Below are 21280 nucleotides of genomic sequence, written 5' to 3' on the forward strand. Positions count from 1 at the left end.
TGGTTAAATGCTACATGAGGGCCTTGGCTGAATTATTGGAATCCCTTTCAGAAAAGATGATGTTAGGTATGAAGACCAGGCACACTTTAACTGAAAACTTGAGTACAATAAAAGCTCAGGTGCAGGTTAGCTGCTCTTTGTGGATGTGTCTTTCTGACATTTTAGGTAAGTATCTTCCTTAAAATATTTTAAGGCTACCCTAATTGTTCCTGTATTTATAGAAAGAACAGCATCCTGCATTTTTTTCACAGTAAGCTGTTTACCTGCATGTTTTCTTTGGGAACAACTCTACTGTAATTAGTGCCTTGAAACATCAAATACCTTTGTAATGTCCTGTGGTATGATACACTGAATCTACTAATGAATTTGTAATAGTTCTTTTCAGTAGCCTGTATCATTTGTAAAAGTAGTAATCTCAAACTAATTTTGTAGTGAATTTTAAAAATAATAGTTTAGAACTCCAGAAGATAAATACTTCCCTTATCTTATAAACCAGACCAAGCAGCTGAACACACATGTTGGGGTCATTGCAGCAATAAGAAATCGGTTGAAAGCAGTGGCTCAGGGGATCCTCCACTTACATCAATTGAATGACTTGCTCTAACTTTCTGTAATACTTAAGTAACTGTCCTGAAGGCTGCCTTAGATGAGATGGGGTCTCAGAAGTTACAGAGCCAGTGACCTGTGAAAGTATTTCATGTTGTATTTTTTCTTGTGGAGTAAGAAACACAAAATGGCATTCCCAGTGTCACACGCCTCCTAAGAAGGTGCAATTCTGAACTTTCTCCTTCATGACTCTCCAACTCTGACAGGCAGTATTAGAACTTGTGTGTTGTGGTTTGTTAAAAGATGTAAATTTCTGTTCAAAATTGATTGTCAGTCTCTCAGAAAATTAGAAGTAATTAAATAGAAAGTTCTACAGATTTCTGCCATTTCTGTACCCTCTCATCTCAAGATGGTGTGAGAAGCAGACAATTGAAATAACTTGCTGCTACTCCTTTCCAGCTAATTTGATCTTGTTCCTTATTTCTGACAGATTGTTTTTAATTTTCCCATCTGTTCCATAAAAATCTCAAGTGATTGACTCTTAGGAAAAAATAATGTCTAATAGCTGAGCCATTTTTAATGAGTTGCTATGAGTTATTTAATGAGACATGCCGAAACAAGGCAAGCCAAGGGGAAGATTGGCCCTGGCGTGGTGGATGTAAAGAAAGGTAAAGAGCAAATATATGTTTCAGGAAGATTTCACTTTTCATCCACAGCTTTAGGCTGCTGCTGTCTCCAGTTTCAGACAGGGCACATTCTTAGGTCCATGCACAAAACAACAAAGGTTCAGTAGCAATAATTCCTTTCCCATTTTTATTTCATGCGTCTGCCCTCAGATAGTACTGATTTGGGGAAGGGATCATCAAGCAAAGGAAAAGAAAATACCAAAGAATAAAAGAATAATATTTAAGTAAGCTTAAAAATAATGCAGTCCATGGTTTAACTTCATTTCTTCCAACATCCTACACTGTAACTCCTAGATACTCTAGTCTAGGCCAGAAAGAACCCCTGTGTCAGTAAACAGGGTGAATGTTCTCCTCCAGCCTCTCGGAAGGCTAAAACCTTTGCTTTAAAATTGCTGGCAAATGGCACCTTCTGGGGCAGGAAGACATCAATATGCAGTACAGGTCTGTGAGAACAGCAACCATGAATATACATGTTAACATCTGGACTTCTCCCTTCTGTTTTGGTTTTTATATATTATTATAATAAACATTAACATTATTTTTAATAATCATCAAATAGCAGTTTCTCTGGCAGCTGGAGACTTCATTATTAAATCTAATAGTGAAAATAAATATCCAGCTCTTTTACAGGGAAAGTTGAAAGTTTGACTCAACCCTGCAAATATGCCATTGTTAGTCTAATCCATTGTAGAATTAATAGAATAATGAATTAACTTTCTAGTTGCATATAGTGAGGCATAACAAATAAGAGAATGCTGCCATGGCAATGAGCAAAACATACACTGGTTTTTGCAGATGACAATGAGCTACCAGCTAAAGAGAGAGTCTTTGCCTGCATTTTCTTAAAATAGTAAAATCTGAGAGTACTGAAAGTGTGCAGAGAACATCAGTGCTCCACACTTATAGAGCATCTCCAAACAGCCCATCAGGTTTCCCAATGACAAGTATTTCAAGCAAGGAAAGAACAATTGATGTGGTAGCAGTTGAAACTACTTCTGGTTAAAATTTGTTCAAAATTGGACTTGGATAGTGTCTGCTTTAAGACCTGAGCTCAGGAAGTAGCTGCAGAGAAATCCTCTGTGCTTATACAGAAGTGTCTGGCTCTGAATGACACCAGACTCTGCCTAAGATTTTGACTGTCATAATTTGGGACTCATAAAAGAAAATCCTTTTAATTTTAGGGGTTTTTTCCTATGCTCTTAGGCTGGAAGGATGGGGGTTTTTTTGCTGTTGGGAAGAAGGAGTTAATTGGTGCTTATTTTGCATGGCAGGAGACAAAAGGGACTTAATTTTCAGTAAATTCTCATGGGCTTTGGAAACATGACCCATTATCTATCCCTCTAGATGGATTTTGGACAAAAATCTTGTTGCATTACATCTTTAGTAATAAATCTTCCATGTATTTATGTAGTTAAAATTAAATTTGCGAGATGTAAGTTTAATACTTCTGCATTAATCCTTCATAAAACATTGATCTTTTGGTTTTTTGTCTTCCTTCTCAGTGTGTCAATCCTGATCTTTAATACTTCTCGGCAGTGCTTTGTTGTGGTGAAGCAGTTCCGCCCAGGTAATCCTCTTTTTTAGATTTACTTTTGCTCTCTAGTGAAGCAGGCTTTTAAGGGTTTAGCAGTTAAAAGTTGCTGCATCTGTGGTGATAAAATCTTTGTTCTGTATTCTGTTTCTTTGTATGATAGCCCATCCTTTTCAGTTGTTCAGAATTTTTAACAGGAAATTTCCATTACAGATGAAACGAATGATCAGGGTAGCCTTAGATTCTGCTTTTGGACTGGTTCTTTTCCTCTTTTACAAACAGCTCTACAATGATGATGCAAGAAATTGCTTTAATTTGAAGTTCCTTCAAATTAAAGCTTCTGTGAAGAAGCACAGTATTTTGGGGGGGTTTGTGTTTGTTTTTTTTTATTTTGTCTTAAATATTCCTTTTTATTTTACTGCCTTACTGTGCAGTGTATACTTGGGAATTTAAAATGAGGGAAATTTAAGACTCTATGCTTTTTCATCAGCAAGTGTACAGCTTCATTTTATCAGTTATTATTATGAATTTAGGTTAAGATGCCTTTTTTCCTGAGTTTTTATATCTGTTATTGTAATTCAAAGTAATAATTAATTTATGGAATTTAAAAGAAATGCATATTTCCTGCATGTTAATTAAAAGAAATCACAAGGTATTTCACTGGCTGTTGCTAAGAAACCATTTCAAGACTGTTCATGGTAGACTTTATAGGAAACTTTTTAGGGTAGTGTCTCGCTGCCCTTTCTTATTGTCAGCGATTGACAGGCTCTCCAGTGCTGTGCAGCACTGTTACTCTGACAGTGCATGCTTCTCGTGATGTGCTAATTGACTGTTATAAAGTGTTTGTTTATTTTTTATCAATAATCCAATGTTGTTTATTTGCCAGCTGAATAAAATGGCTCCTATAGATGTTGCTCTCTTTGAGGCAATCTTAGGCAGAAGCCTTCAATATATGTGCATATATAGATATACATGTGTGTACTAACCAGCAAAGCATTCATTACATTATCGGTATAGAAGTGTCAAATCAACCTCAAAGGACTGGACTGTTTGTGGAGATTAACCATTCCAGAGGCTGGAGCTGCTCAAAAACCTGGTCTTAGGGACAGTGGTCAGTCAGACACCCCACAGCAGTTCAGTGATCACAACCATGCCCTGACATTACTCAAATCCCTTTAATTATATTTCCATTCAATGGTTATTGTCTGCCTTGGTGCCTGTTCCACAAAGCAAAAGCAAAGACTGAGGCTTTTCTCATGGCTGGATCCCACCAGAGTCCCACTAGGAAGGCGAAAGCTGTTGCTTGTCAGCAAACAGCTGCTGCTTGCTCCCCAGGCATGTCCCCTGCACGTGTGCTGGGTGACGTGTGCTGCCCTTTCCTTAGGCTGTGGTGTCATGATCAGGTTTTCCCACTGATTTCTCTGCTACTTGTAACGGCAGTCATCCCTCCCTGCCCAAACATTCCCACCTCATTCCCTTTGGCAGCACCAGCCCTTACGCAGTGACAGCAGAGGTCCTGTATAGCTGCAGACAAAGTTTTGGGGGTTAGACAGCTCACCTGACTGGCCTGAAGGAGTTCATTTGTGCTGATTTGAGGGGTAGCAGGAGCACACAACCAGTGACACAGGCAGGACCATATTTTTCAGTGTATTCTGGGCTTAGATCATCTTAAATGGTTATGAAGTCACACAGTTGGGTGGAGCAGAGAAGAGAATGTTACAGTAGTTTCCATATTAGTTCCTCACTCATGACTGATTGGCAAAGGTCTTGGGCAATGCTTGTTTAGGTAGTCAGTCAACCACACATTTTCAAATACAATAAAATGATATGTTCCAGGGGAGGGCTGGGGTTAGCACCTATGAACACGCACCCTGTTTTTTTCGCTGTAACTATAATGACCTTTCAATGGGTTGTGATGTTCATTTTTCCATTGACTTAAAATAAACAGTATCAAATATTTGAATCATATGCCATGTTCCATTTCAAGAGGTGCAAAACACCACTGTAATCAAAGAGAAGTCAGAAGTTCAGAGAGGAGCTAGCACATCCCCCAGTGAGCCAAACCACACTAACCCCTCAGTCTGTACTGTTCTTTCTCATGGATAGCAAACAGGTCCCTGTACAAGTCACCTAACAAGGCTGCTTTGAATAACAGTTGTGATCTTACTTGCTGAGTTTGGTTGAGCCATCAGACAGGAGCTTTCACACAGGAAAGCAAGAACATCAAGTCAATTGGAGTTTCCACTCTGAGTCTTCTTACAGCTGAGTGGCTCCAGACTAATTTGTCAAGATGTTTAATAAGCACTAGATAGTTGTTTGACTTGTGGAATTATGAAGTTAGGAAGGTTGGAAAAGACCTTCAAGATTGTCGAGTCTAACCTTTGACTGAACATCCCGTTATCATCTAAGCCATAGCACTGAGTGCCTTGTTGAGTTGTTTCTTGAACAATTCAGGGAGGGTGATTCCACCACGTCCTTGGTCAGTCTGTTCCAATGCTTGACAACACTTTCCATTAAATAATTCTTCCTGATGTCGAAACTGAGCCTTCTCTAGCACAGCTTGATTCCTCACCATCCTGCTGCTTATGGTGTGTGTCCATCTGATGATGGATGAAACTGCCCAGTGATGATGAAGTGGCAGTTTCTCCCAAAGAAACACAAGCCATTGGAAGATAAGAGAGCAGCTGGACATGGGACTAGTGGGTGGGTGACTGTGCTGGGAGCTGAGCTCTCACTTCTGATTTCTGCTTTCCAAACTCTTTATCCATATGGTGCATCACTTGTGCAGTCCATTTTACACCTTCAGGAGAGGTATGGGAGACTCTCTGTTCCCAAGCAGGCAGGCAGCTTGGTTTTCTAGGCTTTGCTTATCTGTGAGAGATAAATTGAGCTTGAAACTTTGTGAGCCAAGTGATATTAAATTCATAATCAGACTCCTTGGTGAATGCTCTAATATTTGGACTCTTACAGAAGTGGTTGGTACTGCTTCTTTTCTTCCTTATCTACAGAGAAAAGCTGTTACTGGGCTTGGAGTGTTGGCATATCACAGGACTTTGCTCTGAAGGGGGTTGCTGGATTAGGTCCTTCTGGGAATGCAGATTTTGATCTACGTGGAGCCCAGTTGTGCCGAGGGAGAAGGAGAACGGCAGGTGCCTTATGGAATGACAGGATGGGTTTCAGGGATTCAACAGACTTATAACAGAGGGTTACTTCAGTCACAGTTTCATATTTCTGTACCCTACACTATTTACCTACATCATGTTTTGATGCCCAAGGCCTTTAATGAGATGAATGTATTGTTCCTTTTCATATTTTCTGATATGGATACATCAGTACAGAGAAATAAAACTTAGAGAGCATTTGGCTCATCTCAGAAAAATCTTGGATGTGGTTGTTGTTTATGGTTATTGTAATAGCTTTTAGAAGTTTTTTGAATAATGACAATAGACACCCTTTAGGAACCTGTCCCTTAGAGCTGACAGGGAATATTTTTTCTCCCTTCATGCTGCATTTTAAAAAGAAAATTGAGCTCTCCTCATGTCTTCCAAGTAAAAATAGAGGCTCCTGTGCTTACCTGTTCAATTCTCAAAGGCCTGGATGTACCTAAGACAAGCAGCTTTGAAAGTTTTAACTTCTGGAGAAAGACTAGGGTTTGGTCAATGGACTGATCCAGACATCTCCCTTTCAAGGACTGATCTTGCTATTCTCCACTTCTGAGATGTCAAAACAAGCATTGCAGAAGGAGCCCAGAGACGAATTTCTGGGATGTAGACTCTGCCTCAGAGACCAAGAGCTTAGGAAGTCACTGTGGTACTTTCCTGATATGCAACTGCATTTCTCTAGAGACCTTGTTTTTAGAAATAACAGGCTAAATCCAGTACCTTGTCCATTCAACCTGAGTTTTTATATACCAGTTCTATGAGATTTAGAAGGGGAAATAAAAGATAAACTTATTTGAAAACCATGTTATGTGTATGTGAAATATGCATATAAAATATTTTAATGGAATAAAAGTAGTTTCAAAGTTTAAAATAGTTTTATTCGGGGTGGTTTATAGCACTCTCATAGTCAGCTTCCATGAAAAGCATGGGAATCGACATAAGAGAATTTCAAAGAAGAAACAAGCAGGATTATAGCTGTAAATTAAAGTTACAATTATCTGGAATTGTCAGTAAGGATTCTTTGTGTATTAACATCCAGCCCTGCAGTTCTCACTCAGGCAGAATTTTTGTTGACATCAGTGAGAGGTTTTGCTTAAATAAGGACTGAAATCTGGCATTTGCACTTTCTTTAGGAGTGCATTACAGTGGCAGCTGTTTGTAGATTAATTCAAGAAACCTTTTTCAGACTCCACACAGGAATCTGTGCAAAGAACTCTATGTTCAAAAGAGGATTTTTTTTTTCAAACAAACATACATGCTTTTCATACCCTTTCTAAATAACAGCTGAGTTGACAGGCTGAAAGACTTATCATTGTGCCCATGGTACTTAATGTGCAACCCAACTTTCCTGCAAGATAACTGCATAGGTTAAATTAAATCCCAGTTTCCGCATTGCCCAACAAATGGAAGCTGTATGGTATTTCTGGCAGGGGAATTTCTTGGATGAACTAGCTTCCTTTTTCAATTTTTATTTATTTTAAGGTGTGTATGAATTCATTCCAGATGATGTAAGCACAAATAGAGTTTAAAGAATAATTTTACAAACATGGCAAGAGAACCTTTAAAATTCCCATTGCAGTGTTTAATAGATAACACAGCTGAATTCCTTACTCTCAAGTGCTCTCATAGTTACAAATTTCCAGGCAAATGTTTTCTATTTAAGATTAATAAACTAACATACCCCCTCCCATTTCTTTTTCTTTTGTGTTTTGGGTTTTTTTTAAGCTGTTTATATGTGTGAAGTAGAACGGCATCATCCTGAAGTCTTTCAGAAAGAGGACAAGAAGTTCCCTTGCCTGGAGGATCCCTTACCTGCTGTGGTTGGAGTGACCTATGAACTCTGTGCTGGCATTGTGGACAAACCAAACCTTTCTTTAGAACAAATTGCATGTGAGGAAGTCTTGGAAGAGTGTGGCTATCGTATTTCCATTAGAGACCTAAGGAGGATCACTTCCTACAGGTAAATAGCATCTCATTGTTTCACAGATTGCTGCAGTGGCCTCAGTGTTCCTCTTCCCTTTTTTAAGCAGTGTGTTGGAGGAACGTGGACCTCTGAAAGTACATGAAAGGTGTAATTTTCAGCGAGTGAGAGGAGTATTCACAGAGACTTAAGGTATTATAAACTCATAATTATGGAATTGAATTCACAGGAAGAATCATACTATTGTGACTTATTCCAAGAACTGGGAAAAGTTGCATTGGGCTCTTCAAATCCTTTTGTTGCAGCACTAGGAAACAATCCTTCTTTACTATATGTGGTGTTTTACATCTCTGATTCTTATTTTTCTGATTAACAATAGAAACTGCCTGAGATGCTCCGTGATTAACCACGAGAACCAGGTCATTAGATCTCTTCATAATATTCAGTCTGTAATTAAACCTTCTTTGAACTGGACAATAGTTGTTATATATGAAGATTTCGCTGATTTGACTGTGAAAATGTTTACATTATATTTTTGCAGGGTTTCCAATAGTTACTGAAATAGATTTTTTAACATGTTTTAAGACATTTATTAGGAGTAAGAAGAGAATTTAATATATAAGTGGAAAAGTGCAAAATGTGAGTTGTTGTTGAGGGGGAAAAACCCTCAAGAGAAACTTAGCACGGGGCTTTAATCCTATTATATCTCATTCTCAGCTTTTAGTATTGTTATCCAAAATGTATGTATGTTTGTATTTTACAGAGAAAGCAGCAGGATTTTTACTTTCTTTATTTTGCTTGACATATCCATTGAACTTAGGCCCTGTCATTGGTTTTTAATTTGGGAATTGAATACAAATCCACAGCTGTCAATCCTGGCAAATGTTATTTCCTGATGGATTAACAACCAGTGCTTCTGTTGAGGGGAGGGGGTGAATCACAGGAGCTGCCTTTTACAACTCATTGAAACCAGATTAAGGGTTTGTTCTGCTGAAAGACAAAGTGTCTTCTAGATTTATGAGCAAAAGCTGTCTATAGAATTTCATAGCTTGGGTGACACTGACAGGCTGTAGCAGGTCATATGTATATGTATGTATGTGTATGCAAATGAAAACAATGTATACAAATGCAAAACAAGAAAAGTAGAGTATAATTTCTGTAGCTGTAGGAGGTTGTCTCTTTAGTGTAGAAGTTTGACTCGATATTAATGATTTATATGTGTCTAAAACTCTATGTTTTGGTGTTGATAAATGTGTGTTACAGGTGGTTGTTCTTTCAGTTGGCTTTTTTTTTTAAATTGCACTGACTTGTGAAGAGTGTATACAACTGGAGTTTTCTTTGTTGAGACCCATGCAAAGGGCTTTTAATCCTCCATTGTCTCTGTGGACACAGCTTTCTGCCCATGGAGATCCACGCTGAAGTCAGAAGGGCCTGTATAGTATTCACTTTTTTAGATTAATATGAAAGGTTGAAGCCTGAAAGATGGTTATTTTTTTGTTTCTTTTGTTTGACTTCCCATGCTCTGTATTAGAATTTTATTCTAACTGTCTTTCTATTAGGAGTGTCCTGTTCTTCTTTCTTGAGTCAAGGATTGGCATATCTTTTTCATCCTTGAGGATCTGATGCAAAGACAGGAAGTAATTGGTTCACTTATGGTCTGCTAAGGACATTTTTTTCTGTGATGTCTATATTACATTTAAGAATTTATGTGCTTTTCCCAAGTCTAGCAGGTTTTTCCAAATGGTTTATGCTGCTGTTTCATGCTGTGACTGTCAATACAAAGCATTGGCATGAAGCATTAAATTAATTCATATGCCTGCCATTCCAGCAATCTGTATAATAGTTGTGCTCTATTATTTATTGATCCAGTGCATTGGATCAGAAACAAGCCTTGGAAAACAGAACTGGAAAGAATTTAGGGGGCTCTCATCTAGACTGCTCCTCTTTCAAAACTCAGTCTCAGCTGGATGGACATCCATTATGACAAATATGTATCTGTGATTCCTCTAAAATCTAATCATTTCATGGCCTCTCCTGGAGACTTCCAGCATTCTCTCTGAAGTGTCTTATCTGTTTGTACTATGAGCAAGTTTCTTCCTATATCTTGCCTAAATTTTCTTTACTTTAAGTCCAAGACCTACCACCCTGTTTTCAGTGAGCATGAAGTACTTTTGCACCTTCCATCTATGGTTACAACATATCTCCCCTTTATGTTAATTTTGCCTTTGCAAACCGTGTTAGTTGATTTAAGCTTTCTCTCTAGATCATGTTTTCTAGATATCTGATCATTCCTTCTGCTGTTCTCTGCTTTCTCTCCATCTGGTCCGCACATTTCCTAAAAACTTAGTGCCCAAAGTGGAGCACTGTACTTCAGGCTTTCCTCGATGGAGTGGAAGCTTTATCTCCCTAGTCTTACAGAGCATTTTCTTTTACACTGTAGTATATTCTTTGCCCTTTTTGCAGAGGCATTACATTGTTGATGTGTTTATCATCCACAATGCCTCCCCTATCTCAAAACTAAGAGTTGGACTTGATGATCATTGTGGGTCCCTTCCAACTCAGAATAATCTGTGGTTCTGTAGTACTGCATTGTCATTCATCTCCTGTCTGTATTTGTGCCACTTGTTACTGCTGCCTGAACACACAGCCCTGAACTTGCCTTTACTGAATTGCTTACAGTTTTTTTCAGACCATTTCTCCAAGTTGTAGGGATGATTTTGAATTATATCATTCATCTCTAGCTTCATCTATATAATCTGTCTCAGCTTTGCTACCTGCAGTCTGTATTTCAACATACAAGTCCTAAGATAAAATATTGAATTATATTGAACAAAGGATAGTCCTTGGTGGAATTCTGTTTATTTCCAATCTGACACTGATATCCATTCTGTGGGTGCCATTTTCCTACTAGTTTTGCACATATTTCACAGTTTATTCAATTTCCAAGTACATCATAATCTCCTAACTTCTTAATGAGCCTGTCACATTAGAGGGTTCAGTCTCAGTAAACTGAAGTTGTATTGTTTGTGTTGCTGTCCCATCAACAAGACCTGTTATCCAGTTATAGCTGATGTTTGACTGCAGTTGATCTATTTATGATAAATCTGTTAGCTGTTGTTCCTTTCTTGATACAAATAAAACCACATTAAAATACTTAGATAACTGTGATTAATAATTACAGAGTGAAGTCTATTAAATTTTTGTAGTTAAAAACTCCTTATTCTGTGCACAATGAAAAGGCTTTGTACAAACAAGGGGGTTTGTGTCATCACAGCCTCTGGTCTGAAAGCAAGGAATTGTCTTTTATTCCTAATGAAACCACTTTCTGGAATCATGGAGAAGGAAATTGCCTGCCTGGAATAAAAGCAGGAGTTGAGTTAGATCTGACAAGACATGGAAAGCAGAAGACCCAGCAAATGTGAAGGGAGAAATGGTGAAGGAAGGTCAATACAGTTCTGTGGCTAGTGAAGTAAGAACAGGAGGGCATGGACAATGCATAGGGAGAACTCAGACTATGAGAAAAAATGGAATAGAAAATCCTAGAGTGGAAAAAGAGGAAGAAGAGATGAAGGAACAATGCAGGGAAAAATCATGGGCTAGGAACTAAATGGACCTGGGGAAAATACATTCATTGTGGTGGAGAAGAATTCTCTGTAAGGAAATGAGGAAAGTACTTGGACTACATTCAACAGAACTTTGCTCCATTCTCAAGCAGTGGGAGCAGTATAGATTGGAGTAATCTGAAGATAGTGGGGGTTTTCCTCCTTTATTATCAAGGCCTGTAGCAGTGGTTTTGGGGGAATTTTTTTTATGTTTCTCAGCTAGCGAGAAAAGTTTGGCCACACTATTGCCACAAGTAATTCATGCACACATCCAGGTAGCCTGTTGGACCCCATGATTAAGCTCTGTCAAAGCTCCTGTGACATAATGCTCTTCAGATAGAAGTCAGGCACTGAATTAGCATCTCAGACTTACCTCGAATGATCCACAGAGTAGCTGTGGAATCAATGAGGAATTAGGAAAGAAGCCAGGAATTGGGGAATGTACACCAGTTGAGTCAGTCTTTGGAAGAAGCTATTCCAGCAGCAGGAGGACAGTGTAGCATGGGTGAATGAAGGAGGCTGGACTGGGGGAGATAACAAAAAATTCAAAGCTATTAAGAGGAACTTGACTGGAGGAGGACATGGGAATCTCACTTTCAAAACCAGATACATTTGCTCCTATTATAGAAAAATGCCAGACAGACAATGAATTTAAATGCAGCTGGTTCATGTTGCTGTGCAGACAGAGGCAGGGATCATTCTGAAAAAAAATGTATTGTTTGCATCCTGTTTGGTGAGTTTCCTCTTTCATCATCACTACAAAAATTGTTACTTTTGTGCTGGGCATTAAGTAAGTAACCTCATTCTGATATTGCAAAAAGTTTGTTTTCTGTTCTGGCAGCAGCTAATCCACTTCTGGAGGCTTTCTGAAAGTTTTGATGCCTACTTGTGTCCTGAATTCTTGCCAGCTGTGTTCATGGCATCAGTCAAAAATAGCATAGATAGTAGTGGTGAGCGGTGTCAAGAAACTACTTAGCTCAACAATAAAATGAAACTAATTCTGTGGCAGTATAATTGTAAACTGAGGCTTCACGAAAGTTGAATGTTGCCAGTTAAATTGTCTGTTTTTAAAAGCTCTAGAAGAAATCTGTGAGCTTCTGTCAAGGCTTGTTTGTTTTTTTCCCAAATGCAAAATTTTGTAAGTGAATTAATTACTTTGGACTTATATATAACAAATCTTCTAGCTCTCATGGTATCCCAGCAGTGTTCAGATTGAATCCCATGTGAAATTCAACTATGGATTAGTTTCTTAGGTTGAAGTACTTCCAGCTGTCTTCCTTGAGACTTGTTTCCTTACAAGACAGGGGCAGGGTAATTTGTTGTCACTGTTTTTAAAGGTGCAGAAGAAGCTGTTGCCAGAATATTTTCTTTTAGTTGTTGAAAACGCTGGTTTTCTTGAAGAATACTTACTAAATTAATTGGACTTCAATAGCACCTCAGAGCATCACAGTAAAGTTGAACCAGAGCTTCTGGTTCAACTTCCTTTTCCCTTCCTTCTATATTTTCTATCAGAGGTTGTCAAAAACTCTTGGCTATGAACCGGATATGGCAGGAGCTGTAGGTTATCAGCCCTGCTGTAAAGAAATCAGATGGATCAGTTTAAAGGCCTAACTATATTAACATAGGTACTTACTTTAATCTTTCTACATTTGATTTTTTTCCCAAAAGTGTACAACAAAGAAGAGCATTCAGAGAATTAATATTGGATGTTCAATTACTGTGCCATGGCTATTACCCTCTGTGAAATGAAGTAAAAATAGTTTGTATTCATAGGTTTTTATGTAGAAGGAATAATAGCCCTGAAAATGTTGGAGTGCATTATAATTAGAAAGATCACCTGCTAGTACACCTGTTGGGTGAGGGTATAAAGTAATATAATTTTATGTTAATCACTTCTATGCTTTTTTCCCTGCACCTGCTGCTTATAATGTCAGAACCATACAAAGGTCCTAAGAAGTGACAATAGAACTTGCATGTCACTGATCATCAGTTTACATGTTGCATGCCTAAATGGATCTTGATTTCAGCATAAATAACAGAGATTTATGTCATTTTTATTTGCAAACATGAATTATATCTTCACTATATACCCAAATTCTGCATTCAGATGGTTTACATCTTATGATAGTATATATTGCATTAAGGAAATTGCACTTTAACTATGCCAAATTAGAACAAAAAATGTCTTTCTGGGCTGAGACGAATGTTGATTGTTTATAGATTTTTTGTTAAATATAAATAAATTATGAGAAGTTTAGCTTTTAATTGTTCTCTGTCAGAAATCTGAGTTAAACTAATAAGTCTTCACAATGATAAGTCAATAATTTCTTCTCCATGTTGCAGCAGAAGAGTATAAAATGTTGTTTGTTTTCTTGTACATGCTTGTTCCTTAATTAAAAATGTAGTATTTATGAATGTGGTGCTTATGAATGCAATAAGTGGTTGGCATAGGTGTGAGCATCCAGACCTGAGAAAAAAGCAAAGATAACCTGAAATACATGCTTTGAATTTGACCCTGCTCACAAACGTGCCTGCGTGTGCACACACTCGGTTTGAAGAAACTCGCTGTTACCGAGTGTTGGCAAACATATGAGATGGACTCAATCTCACTTGTGGGTTTTAGGCACTGCTGAGTCTCTTTTTTTAAGCAATAAGAAACTGTTATGCACTTGGGATAAAAAAATGTCTGTGCTGTATCTTTATGCTTATGAACTTAGATATGACCAGTGAAAAGTCCCGTTTTGTGAGCTCCATTTCATGTGCTCTTTATTACATCATGCATTTGATAAAAGGGAAGAGCTGAACAAAGGCTTTGTGGTAGTTGCTATTGCCATGTTTCAAAAACAGATTGGAGTGACAATCTGTCTCTTGTGTTTTCCCTGGTCTAAGAAGGAAGTAGATAGAAATAGTCTAATTCCAGCCTCATGCTGCCAGCCAGTCCCACTCCCAGGTAAGAGGTGAGGAGAAGCACTTCTCAGCCATTCTGCAGAAACTCCTTCTCTGGTGTGGTGTTGTCTTCAAATGTGTTGCTCAGGGCTTTGAAAGCCATTGCATGATTTAATCTCAGTATTTGAGTGTTTTATTTAAAATGAAACATGGGAAGGCAGCATACAATCTTGTTTTGATGTGTTAAACTTATATTTAAGTTACTACTGAGATGAAAACCATACCACTTTGGTATCTTACTTTGACATGCTTACATTCCTAGACTTGCTGTTGTCAAAGGTAATGAAGGTTTCAAACTGTGTCTGAAGCAAGGCTGAAAGTACAGTGCTAAAAGACTTTTGGTTTTAAAAATATCTCTCTTGAAGTTACAGGGCTTGTGAGCTTAAATTGTAATGATTTGACAAAGATATTTGTCAACTATGTAACTGTTAACTAAAACAACTATAAACTTCTCAGAGGAAACTGATCCTCAAAGAGAGGTGGAAAACAGAGTTGTGTTTTGTATAAACTATTTGCATATGCCCTACAGTTTTAAATTAGAGCCAAGCACCATACAGACACATCAAAGTACATCTGGAACAATCAGCTGGGTCAAGCCAGGCTTAGTAGGTCTGGGTCAGTATGAGCCATGACACGCACGGTGCTAAACCACTGGGCTGACACTGAAGCCCAAAGTCTCACCATGGGCTGGTGCTGTGAGTTCAGACCCTGCTCGCCCTCCCCCAAACCAAGCCCCTCTTGTCCTGGGAAGGCACCTTTATCAGAAAGGTGGTTTTCCCAGGGTGAAACTCATCACTTGCAGTTCGGGTGTGCTGACCCCTGTGATTTGCACAGATGCAAAGCTAATGAATATAGCTGTAATCTGTTAATAGGTGACTCATTTCAGACCATGGCAAAAGCATTTTATTTGTAATGTGAAATACTGGGGTAAGAAAAAGTGTATCACAGACTTGGGATAGGCAAAAGGGTAGCAGAAAAAGGAATATAACCATGATTAAAAGCCACAACAAAATTCCTTAAACATCGTACTCAGAAAGTACAGGTAGTTGTGCAAAAGGAAGTTCATAGTGGCAGATAAACCTGAAAGGATGCTGCAAACATCACAGTGCCTCTTTACCAGTCAGACCCACTTGTTCCCTCTCTGTTTTCTTCCACTTCTTCTCCAGTGCCCAAAATCACCTAAAATGTAGGTTTTCCAAGGGTATGTGTTAAAACACTTTTATTACTCCAGCCAGAACAGCTTCAAAGGAACGAACTTAACTCTTGATTTCTATACAAACCAAAGGTACTAATACGGATTAAATGTGAATAGCATTGATTTTGGCGAAATTTTCTAAGGATAAGCAGGATACATTAGGAGTCTGGAAATGTCATCAAAGAAAACTGTAAGCAATATTGAAGACTATTTAATTTAGTAAAGGGCATTTCATGTGGATCTGTCAAAAAATGATCAACTGTCAATGTAAGCCAGAACATTTAGAGAAATACCAAGTTAAAAAAGGAAAAAATATGCCTCTTTTATGAATTCAGGTGTATTTCTGTGTTTTTCTACTTTCTGAAACCATTGCAATAAACTTTTAGAATCAGAATCATGAAGTATGCTGAGTTGGATGGGACCCATCAATGGATCATCAAGTCCAACTCCTGGTCCTGCACTGGACACCCCAAGAATCACACCATGTGTCTGGGAGTGTTGTCCAAACACTTCTTGAGCTCTGCCAGGCTTGGTGCTGTGAGCCCTTCCCTGAGGACCCTGTTCAGTGCCCAACCACCCTCTAGGGGAAGAAACTCTTTTCCAACATTCTCATAGAAGGGCTTCTTAATTAAACTCTCTATGTTTTTGTATATAACCTTTATTTAATATCAAGCAGACACGGAAGTACTCAATTTAGGATCATTTTCATTCTCCAGGTGGTGGGGCATCCTAGATGAAGCTCAGGCTTGACACTCATCAGAAATAACAGAACATTAAATATATTATCCTCAGTCCTGTGTGTTTTATGGTCCCTTTGGAGACCACCAAGCTGCATTCTTTGTCTTGAAAAATTTTACAGTATATATTAACATAGGGGTTTTATTTTTATGTGGAAGTGCCGAAGGTGGTTAAGTTTGTCCTCTTATATGTACAGGAATGATCCTGGAGAGCTGAAACATCTTGTCCAAAGTCACAGAGTGAATCAGAAGTAATTTTAGGAAATAAATTCACTGGTTTGCTCCCTACTCAGTATTTAAAAAAGAGTGTATATAGATGCAATAAACCAACTTCAATAGTCACTATTAATCCTCAAAATAATTGCCAGTGTTCTTAGAACACTGAGAGACAATTGATTAATTCCTGCTGTGGGGTGTGATATGTGCTGGATTAACTGAAAGATTTAGTTGACTTATGGTTGGATAAGTCTGGATATACACTCTAAAGATCATAACACTGATACAAATCTTAGAATCCTCTGTATGTGTAATAATGTGGAAGCTAATTTTTCAGCTTGCCCTAATGCCTCATTCATAGTTTCAGTGAACTTTGGATTCAGATTTAATGTGAAAAGTCGCTTGTAATCATGTGAAATGAAGAACTTGTGATTATAATGTGAATATTTTCTTGGAAGGACTAAATGAGTGGATTATGTTCTTATCCCTTATTTAATAATACCGAAATTAAATAGTCCTAAGGAAATAGAGGATTAACAAATAAGAAGTATAATACACAGCAAGCAGTCTAGCTGAAGAAAGACTACATAATCTAAAATATCCTGAACTAAATCCACTGAAGCAAATTTAGCAGGGAGACTGAATTACTTGGGATATGTGCGTGCTTACAGTGGTCCATTTGGGTCAAGGCTAAAGTTCAGGAAGGATAGAGAAGGAGTCTCAGACTGTCTTTCTGTCCTTGTACCTATCCAGTCCATGAGTGGAGGACTCCAGCTGTGAATGGACATAATCTTCTTAAGAGTAAAACAGCTAAATATTTGTGTAAAAACAAGCAAACAAATGTGGCATGATAGCACACAGATACACTGGGGAGCTTCATCCTCTTGTTTGTGCATCTCTGTGAGTCATCCTGCAGTTCCCCTTCCCCTGAGGTCAGCTGGAAAAACTTCTGTTGACTTCAGTATTTGTAGAACAGCAGTTCACCAATACAAAATCATTCTCACAAATTCACATTGTATTGCAGAATATACTGGAGGATGAATCCATTTCACATGCAGCTGTATTCAAAAGTGTTGATATTTCTGCATGAAAGTTGCAATCAATTTCTGTCTTAACAAAATTGAAAATATGGGTTCTAATTGTCATTAGCAGAGAGTAAGGACAAGCATTTTGATGTTGCTTAGTGACACAGGTTAAGGACCCAGGTTTTCATTCCCAAGTCTTTGCTGCCTGCTTTTTATCTAAAAGGGAGTTTCCTCTCTGCTTTTTTCCAGGTCTGGAGTTGGTGTGACAGGTTCCAGGCAGACACTGTTTTATGCAGAAGTAACAGATGAGATGAGAACCAGTGGAGGAGGTGGCCAGCCCGAAGAAGGAGAGTTGATTGAAGTTGTGGAAATACCTCTAGAAGAATCCATGAAGTTTGCTTATGATGAGACTTTCCCGAAGACCATGGGTGTGATCTTCAGCTTTACGTGGTTCCAAAACAATATAGCACCCAATCTACCAAAAAAGTAAAGCACCATGATTTTAAGAAAAGCTTTCCTACTGGTTCTGTGGATACAGAAAGCTGCAAAGCTGCCTGCCTTGATCAACTCAACTTCTCACAAAGCACATCTTTCTTGAAATAAATTGGAAGTAAAATTTGAATTAAAATCCTGACCCAATCTCCATTATTAACAAAACACTTAGTGATATCGCTGGGGCCATGATTAGCCTTGAGAGGCAAATGTTGATTTTTGTGCAAAGGTTAAACATAAATGGGTCCAGTTCTGCTTTTCCACAGCACTATTTTGAAGAACTGCTCAGGCCCTCAGTGCATCTGCCACCTGAGCCTGTCACTGTGGTCTGTACACACTGGCAACTGTGTATTCACTGTAATTTTTGATATTTCTTGGAGGAAAGCAGCAAACTTCAATAGTCACAGATACCCTATATTCCTGAGTTCAGCACAGCTTTCAGGGAGCAGCTTTCTCTGTGGAGAGTGGCTCCCGTGCAGAGGAGGCGTTTGCATTTCTGAACATGCAAACCTTTATTTCTTAAGCAAACATGTCTGTAAATCCTTCTGCTAATGTGTCATTTTGACAATAGAGCAGCTGTAAGATTATGTCCTTCTGTTTGTTCCCACTACAATGCTGAGCAGCAGTGATGGTGATAGAGGGGTGAAGGATGGGGGCTTCTGCTGGAACACATGCTCCTTTGTTTGCTTTATGGGTAATACTTGATTATTGAGATCAAACTTTGTCCTGTAGAGCAGGACTAGAGAGGCCAAATTCTTTTAATTTGACTCTGACATGACTTAATACAATTGATTTCTCTGAGGTTTTCTGTGGTCTTAGTTTCCTTATCACCCAAATGGGAAGACTGGGACTTACCCCTCAGATAACACTCTTGGAATCTAATGATTGGAAGTGCTTTATTGTGATTTTATCATGATTTGTGCAGTTTAGATAGAAGTCTGTGCAACCTGCACAGATGTACTGAGCAACACAATTTGATTTAATAAAGTGGCCTAATTAGAACATACATTACTTGTTCTATCAGCATAGTTTAGATGTGGACTATTTGTCATGTGAAACTGTTAAAGAGCATGAAAGAAATCAAGTCTGGCAATTTAATTATGCACTGGTTTATGTTATTCATTGACTTAATCAACATGCCTATATTGTATGTGCCTCCAGGAGTACTTAGGTGCTAAGTGTGTTTGGAAGGTGAGGACTGCAAAAATGCAAGCTTGAATTTAGCAACTGGAATAAATGCAGCACAGGTGCCTGGTGGTGTCCAGTGGCTGATTTTAAATTACTACATAGCTAAATAGGTGTATAAATCAATAATGTTTTTTTTAAAACAAAGCTTTTAGAATTCCAGCTTGCTGGTTCTCCTGCTGACAGGGAGAAAAGGTCCTTGGAAAGCCACTGAGGAAGGAGCAGCCTTCATCTGTGGAGTCAGACACTTTTTGTGAAAGTTCAGACACAGCTGTGTTGAGTTGGGCCTGGTCTGTGGTGAGTCAAGGGCTGAGTTATTGTGAGAGGCAAATAAATTCTGTCTGTCTGATGTATTTACATTGGAAGGTGTTTTAAGGTAGGGTCTCCACTGCTATGTCTAGTACAGTATATCTTGATTGTTGCTGAGGCCTGAGTCTGTAGAATAAATAATGCCTTTTATTCCATGCTGTAGTTACCAAGGTATCTATTTGACTTCATCAGCAATTATTAATTGCACAGCACGTTGTTATCCAGTCTGTGTCAACCTAATAACTGTGAGCATATACATGTCAAAAGACTTTCTTTCTGTACAGTGCAGTAATTTGGGAAAATAAATTGGTGCAGTGGAGTGGTCAGAGTTTGATTATTTTCAAAGCAGCATTTGTTTATTTATACTGTTTGCACAAGAGTTAACAAATGAGCACAACTCCACTTCTCATGAGGCTCTTCATGTGGTGCTGTGAGCTTTCCCCCAGTCAGACATTCCCTCTCCTGCTGTATCCAGGAGCCAGAGCTGATGCCTCACAAGGTGCACTCACATTGTTGTGATGACCTTGGTGAGAGCCCGTGGCTTTGATCCACCCCTGTGTGTGACAGGTGTTCAGGGTGTGATTCCTCAGACTAAATACACAGCTCATGGATTACTCCATCTGGAAATGCCTTCAAATCCCAGCACCTGTATTCAGTTTGGGGTCATCAGAGCACTCCTGGGGAGGCAGGTCAGCCACTGCTGGGTCTGTTGTGCCACCACACAAGGTGCATGTCATGGGCTGCCTAGTGCCAGGGACAGCACATGGATAAACCGAGCAAGGACAGGGAGGATGGAAGTCCTAAAATCTCTGTGTGCATCACACAGTTGGTGCCAGCCAGTCATGCTTTGGCTGCACATCTTTGAGCTGGGCCGTTTGAAACACACACATATTTTGTCCCCTCCAAGGCGCTGCACCTGTACCTATTATGTACCAAAATTTCCCAAGAGAGAAGGGATTTTGGACTCGCCAAAATCTGGTTCACACTTGGGCTGCTGGTCAGCAGACTTCCCCATCATTCAGCAGGATGAAGGGTTTGCAAGCTGTTCCTGCTTGAGAGGTGTTTCTTCACAGTCCAGCACTGGGGCCATGCAGGGCAATGGAGAGGAGCCACCACCACCAGAGCAGCAGCAGAGGTTTTCCAAGGGTGGGGTGAAAGCTGGAGGTCACAGTGTGGGAAGAGGGGGGCACATGATGCAGCAGCATGGAGGGGGGCGGGGGTGTGGGGAGGAAATGAACAGCTCTTGTGAAGGTACATGAATGGCAGGATGGCATCAGTGCTCCACTTGCTCCAAGGCAACCTCACCAATGCATACTACAGCCTTCAGACTGTTGTGCAATTGATACTTGTGGATAATGGTGATGGAGGGCAGCTGTGTGAGCTGGACAGTCCCTCAGCACTTCTCCATGCCTTGGAAGGCCAGACAAGAAGTCTTCTCCCCTGGGGTCTGCTCGGCACACACCTACAAAATCCTGGGGACTGCAGAAACAAAACAGTCACGGGATTACTTTAATTTTCTTCCACAATTTTGGAATTTTCCACAGAAATAGTGATACAGTATAGCAAAAGCAGAACATAAAGCAATGAGGTGTCTGGTGTTTGAATTTGCCATATTAAATATAAACACATCTTCAATCTTTTACTTTTTCCCTATTAGTTTTGGTGGGGATTCTTATAAGTAATTAGGGGGGGTTGAAAATATGTGAGAAAGGGATAGAACTTTGTTTT

At 39.1% G+C, this 21280-nt stretch overlaps 1 protein-coding gene across 2 annotated transcripts in view; it reads left to right on the forward strand.

The window, feature by feature from the left end:
* The window catches only part of NUDT14 (nudix hydrolase 14), a 57990-nt gene extending 38112 nt beyond the window's left edge, over nt 1-19878 (forward strand). Inside the window, exons 3-5 of one of the 2 annotated variants that reach the window (XM_071557371.1) lie at nt 2735-2799; nt 7650-7884; nt 17816-19878. In XM_071557371.1, the coding sequence (XP_071413472.1) occupies nt 2735-2799; nt 7650-7884; nt 17816-18056 (541 nt within the window). In that variant the 3' untranslated portion in view covers nt 18057-19878. The remainder of the gene's footprint in view (nt 1-2734; nt 2800-7649; nt 7885-17815) is intronic. The other variant, XM_071557370.1, reaches the window with a different exon arrangement.
* Nucleotides 19879-21280: the final 1402 nt, after the last annotated feature.

This window comes from Pithys albifrons, chromosome 6 (genome assembly GCF_047495875.1).
Source record: "Pithys albifrons albifrons isolate INPA30051 chromosome 6, PitAlb_v1, whole genome shotgun sequence".
Lineage (NCBI taxonomy): Eukaryota > Metazoa > Chordata > Aves > Passeriformes > Thamnophilidae > Pithys > Pithys albifrons.